The sequence below is a fragment of the Ranitomeya imitator genome, chromosome 5 (assembly GCF_032444005.1).
Source record: "Ranitomeya imitator isolate aRanImi1 chromosome 5, aRanImi1.pri, whole genome shotgun sequence".
Lineage (NCBI taxonomy): Eukaryota > Metazoa > Chordata > Amphibia > Anura > Dendrobatidae > Ranitomeya > Ranitomeya imitator.
This window is the reverse complement of record NC_091286.1, coordinates 635051798-635057797: the sequence shown is the minus strand read 5'-3', so window position 1 is coordinate 635057797 and position 6000 is coordinate 635051798. Positions and strand designations below refer to the sequence as shown.

General features: G+C 44.5%; 1 protein-coding gene across 1 annotated transcript in view; it reads right to left on the bottom strand.

The window, feature by feature from the left end:
* Nucleotides 1–6000, bottom strand: part of DDX1 (DEAD-box helicase 1) — a 52557-nt gene that overhangs the window by 10939 nt on the left and 35618 nt on the right. Inside the window, exons 19-22 of the mRNA XM_069728116.1 lie at nucleotides 5803–5949; nucleotides 3016–3107; nucleotides 1921–1993; nucleotides 1766–1838 (exon numbers count right to left, since the gene is read on the bottom strand). Of these exons, the coding sequence (XP_069584217.1) occupies nucleotides 1766–1838; nucleotides 1921–1993; nucleotides 3016–3107; nucleotides 5803–5949 (385 nt within the window). The remainder of the gene's footprint in view (nucleotides 1–1765; nucleotides 1839–1920; nucleotides 1994–3015; nucleotides 3108–5802; nucleotides 5950–6000) is intronic.

Below are 6000 nucleotides of genomic sequence, written 5' to 3'. Positions count from 1 at the left end.
CAGTAATGAGAACATTTGTATTCCCTGAAGACAGATTTTATCTGTATATTGAGAATGACTGATCAGTCTAGGGGCAGAAAGAAGCAGATTTCTCTTTATAAGGTATATTATAAAGTTTTATTTTCACATGTAGTATTAATTTATGAAAAAAATATATAAAAAAAACTTGCAAATAGAGGCAAAAATATTGCAGTCATTTCCAGCCTGCTTCCCAGATAGTGGGCTAAACGGGGTGTGGTGGTACCTGCTCATTTAGTCCTATCAGGGTTAAAGTAAGACTGTACTGGGACTTTCAATGGGATTTGCCAAAACTGATCTACACTACAGTGAACTACATTAAATTCTGTTGATCACTTAAGATGAGTGCTGGGTTCATTTAATATCCACTCACGGTGTGGGAACCTACCAGGGCACCTCTATATAGCTGTGCGCATGGTACTTCTTAACTAAAACTGTCTGATAAACAGTTCTCGAAGCAGATGGGTGTCTCATCAGACATTAATACATTTCAAAAACCTGACCTGCACATCCAAACATAGACTCAGTGTGAACAGGTGCTGAACCTAGAGTCGCCAACTCGTATATAGTTAAATAAATAAGGCAGCACACTGCAGCGCTAGAACATACAAACTTGAAAAACGAAATTTGAACTGCATTACTGCACTAGAAATATGAAAAATGAGAGCGTTTAGCGCATAAAAATGGCCAATTTTATGTGTACCTGGTAGCCCCTTTACGGCATCTCTTATACCAGGTCCTACACTTGCCTTACCTCGCTGAGAATAAACGTCTCCATCTGAATGGGTACATGTGAAACCTCTTCCTAGACTAAAATTCTCTCTCTCTGTGGAGGGGTATTGCACCTGCTGTAATTAAAACACCTGTGGCTAGGAGGCGGAGTGCACGATCAGAAGGCTAGAGAATACATTTCAAAAACCTGACCTGCACATCCAAACATAGAGAGAGAATTTTAGTCTAGGAAGAGGTTTCACATGTACCCATTCAGATGGAGACGTTTATTCTCAGCGAGGTAAGGCAAGCGTAGGACCTGGTATAAGAGAGATGCCGTAAAGGGGCTACCAAGTACACATAAAATTGGCCATTTTTATGCGCTAAACGCTCTCATTTTTCATATTTCTAGTGCAGTAATGCAGTTCAAATTTCGTATTTCAAGTTTGTATGTTCTAGCACTGCAGTGTGCTGCCTTATTTACTAAACTTCATCAGACATTAATGGCTTATCCTATCCCTTTATGCCAAAACTTATAAAGTAGACTAATTAGTATGTGGCGCTTCTAAACCAAACAGACAAAAAACAAAAACAAACTTAGCATATTAAACAATATCAGGCACGAACATAAAAGGTTTTTTCACAAAGTCTTTTTGCCATGTTTTTTCCACGCATTTTTCAAGGGTAAAAAATGGCACACTTTAATGCTGAAATCTCCCGTACGTGCAGTTTATTTTTTCTTTGCGGATTTTTTCCTTTTTTAGAAAATTTTGAAAATTTCAATAATAAAGTTTCAAATCTGCAGAATGTCAATGCTTTCAATGTTTTTACAGCATTTATCAACCATTCAAGTGAATTCGAAAAAAAAAGTTTAAAACGTATCTAACAAGCATGTAAAAGTGAATTATAAAAATGTACGTATTTTTTGTTTTCCTCCCAACATTAGTTTTTGGAGCAGAAAAAAAAACTGTGTGTGCACACAGCCTAAAGGGAAATGAGGGATTTACTAGGTTGCGGACGACGCATTATTCGATACCTCTCGGCTCTGCCCACTCTGCCAATACGATGCACGTAGTTCTGCTTCTCATCGGGAAGGGTCACATTGATGACTGCAAGGTAGGACAGAAGAATTTCACCGATCCGAAGCCACAGCCAACTGTATACAGCATGTATCATACAAGAGGCGCTCACCGTAAGGGACCCCACGGATATCGATACCTCTGGCGGCCACATCCGTACAGATCAAGAACCGAACATCGCTTTTCTTAAGAAAATAAATAAGCAAAACAGTTAACGGTTATCCAGTTTTTTTGAGGTTTTTTTTTTTTAAAAAAAAGATTCAAAAATACATTTTCTTTCCCGAACATAAACCATCTATAAATTTTATTGAGCAGATAACGATTAGGACACATCCCTTGGCCCAATCCATCAAAGCTTTTACGCCAGTATTCTAGTGTAAAAAGATATGAAAAGTCATATAATTTTGGCACAACTGGTGGCTGCGCAAAAATCGAAAATGACTATTGGAATTTAACAAGCGGCAACATTCACTGCGCCACAAATCTTACTCCAGCAGGGACTGGAGGAGGATTTTTGTCAAGGCGCACGCATAGGTGGGGGTCACTTGGCCGACGCTCCCGATTCATGAAGAGGTATCTGACTTCAGTCCATCGCATCAATGCCGGTTTTGATGTATCAGCCCCATAGAGTAGGGAAAAAAACTTAAAGATTTTTTTTTTCTTTGTTCTTTAGAATATGGACGTTGTATTGTTAGAAAAGGTCTACAACATTACATTAAGGGTCTGATTTAAAGGGGGACGCAGCGCTCATCTATGTCACATGGCACCTAGTGTGTGGGGCTGCTGAAGACCCCCGTTGCTGACACCTTGGTCATCCTGTGTGTCTGTGCACTTCAACATGTATTACAATACCACTGTACTGCTGCTTAGGAAACAAGCAATCAAACTAACAAGGCTACAAAATTAAGAAAAAAATACATATTTTTAAAATCATCCTATTTTGGCACCGACTCATCCATAACACTCCGATATATCTAACTCCCCCCAACAAAATGCATAGATTTAGCAGTCCTGTGGGGGATTTGTTCTGTTTTACTGGCATTATACTGGATATTTTCTCGACGCTCGGTTACAGCAGCTATGGATTCGGTGAGGGATGAGCGGATATTGTATTTCCCGGGATCACGAGACGTGCTGCTAATAAGAGCTGTGCAGCTAATAAGAGCTGTGCAGTAACATCCCGTGCCAGCAGGGGGCGCTGTCTTACCTTAAATCTCTCCAGATTTTGCTTTCTTTCGTGCGGCTTCCTGTCGCTATGAAGACATACACAGGAGAACTGATGGCCTCTTCTGTCAGGGCCTGAAAATTAGTGAAACATTCTCTAGATCACTACAACAGTCCCAACAGATCTTGCACCAGCCCACTACAATGAGAGCCGGGATGCCGTAGGTAGGAGGTGTCAGGGCTCCCGGCAGGGCCGGCTCCAGCTTTTCATGGGCCCTGGGCGAAAGAGTCCCGGTGGGCCCCTTTAACACATACCACAATTCATAATGTACTGATACGGCAGAGAAATATAGGTATAGTACAATGCCAAAGATTTCACTTACTTCTTACATTACATGAGTGATATCTATTGTGCATTCTACACTAGCTCAGAAACCGGACAGTATAGTCCTCTATACAGAATAATGAGCCCCATATATTGCTCCATACAGTATAATGGCCCCATATAGTGCTCCATACAGTATAATTGGCACCACATAGTCCTCTATACAGAATCATGAGCCCCATATATTGCTTCATACAGAATAATGAGCCTCATATAATGTTCCATAGAGTATAATGGGCACCACAGAGTGCTCCATACAGAATGAGCTGCATATATTGCTCAATATATTGACCCCATATAATGCTCCATACAGTATATGATGGGCCCCATCTATTGCTCCATATATCATGGGCCTCATATAACGCTCCATACAGTATATGATCGGCCCCATACAGTATACCGAGTCCCAAATATTGCTCCTTATAGAATGGGCCCCATATCATGCTCCATACAGAATAGGCCCGATATAATGCTCCTTACAGAATGGGCCCCATATGATGCTCCATACAGAATGGGTCCCATATAATGCTCCAAAAATAATTGGCCCCATAAGATGCTCCATGTATAATGGACCCCATATAATGCTCCATATATAATTGGCCATATAAAATGCTCCATATATAATTAGTCCCATGAGATGCTTCATATATTATTGGCCCCATAAGATGCTCCATATTAAATTGACCCATATAATGCTCCCTATAGAATTGGCTTCATAAGATGCTCCCTATATTATTGGCCTCATAAGATACTACATATAGAATTAGCTCCATATAATGGCCCCTTCTGATGGTCCCCATATATTGCTCCAAATATAAAAAAAAAAATACTCACCTCTCGTTGCTTGACGCTGCTCTGGACTCCTCACCGTCGGCGTCTTCCTGCTCTCTGTGCTGTGACTGCTCAGGCAGAGGGCGCGCACTGGTGACGTCATCGCGCCCTCTGACCTGAACGTCACAGTCAGAGGATGGAAGACGCTGCAGCGCTGGAACCGGGAGAGGTAAGTATCGCAAGTGTCGAGGCCGGAGCAAGTGGGGGGCCAGTGTCGCCGATGGCAAGTGGGCCCCCTGCCCGCTCAGGACCCCGGCACTTGCCCGGGTGCTGACGCCGGCCCTGGCTCCCGGCCATCAGCCACAGAGCACTGACATGCCCGCTGGCCGGGGGTCCAGACAATCCGCTCTTCTGTAACTAGGAGCATTCCCTGTAGTTCACCTCTGACCTAACAGCGGGACATGGTGACCATCAATTACCAATTACCAGGGGAGGAGCGCGGGTCCACACAGGGGAGGAGCGCGGGTCCACAGAGGGGAGGAGCGCGGGTCCACAGAGGGGAGGAGCGCGGGTCCACAGAGGGGAGGAGCGCGGGTCCACAGAGGGGAGGAGCGCGGGTCCACAGAGGGGAGGAGCGCGGGTCCACAGAGGGGAGGAGCGCGGGTCCACAGAGGGGAGGAGCGCGGGTCCACAGAGGGGAGAAGGGGGGAAAAAAATAAAGTCAAGTGGAGGGGGTTAAAGTCCAAAGGAAGGGGAGAGAAAATGCTGAGGGGGAGGAATTTAGAGGCTGGGGAGTTGAGAGAGGGGATACAAAAAAAAAAAAGTCCAGGGGGAGGGAAGGGTTGGGGGAGAGTCCAGAGGGGGCAAGCGGGTGGGGGTCAAGAGGGGTAAGAAGACTGGAGGGAAAAGACCGGAAGGAGGAGTCTGGGAAAGATACACAAGTTTATCAGTGGCTCTCAGAGGACACGGGTACTCAGCAAGGTGTCGGAAGAAATATCGGTCAGACACACGATCAGCCATCTAATATTTATGGGCAGTGGCTTTGTACTGGAGGTTTTATTGGCAAGAATATGATTCTGTAGGCCCACCCTCCAAATGCAGAAAATGTACACATCCACTGCTACATATTGTGATCTTTTGTACCATCATCGTACACACAGGAGACATCATCAGTAAGATTTCAGAGATTATTTATGACCTTCCAGTATGAAATAAACACTAGTGACAAGTGATTGGCTCCAAAGTCCCCTCCAAATGGGGCTGGGTGCCCCGGTGGGCCGTCTCAGACTCTGGACAAAGATAGTAAAAAAGCCGATGAATGGAAACACAAAGCGAGTCATTGAACACCACAACTAATCTAAGCCTCCCATCTCCTCCTTCCCCGCACACAGAGTCATGAAATGCCACTGGTAAAAGTGCCGATGCATAATGCCATGCCGATGCATAAATGCAATGAAGAATATTACGGGTCACATTTCTAAAGACCTCAACGTGAAATAGAGAAAAGTCAGCCATAGCCCGTAGACATTTGAGGACTTGGATGACGGTGTAATAAATATGGGTGCCTCTCTAAATAAAGACCCGATGGACGGGATCGGTTGGGGGTCCCCAGAAGCAGGCGGCCATTCCTACACAATCCCTAATATTCGGGCCCTACAGAGGGGGCAGGGTTACCTCCGCCGTGCTGTATGAAGTACTGCTCCAGGTTGTCACAGTCCAGCTTGGTGCGGCAGAATATAATGGCCTGATCCATGTTGTGCTCCTTGATGGCCTGCAGCGTGTACTCCCCCTTCAGCATCTTTATTGCTTCTGACATGGTTTCTGAAATGTAAAAGTGCGATAAGTCGCATGCACTTTCCATAATATTCAGAC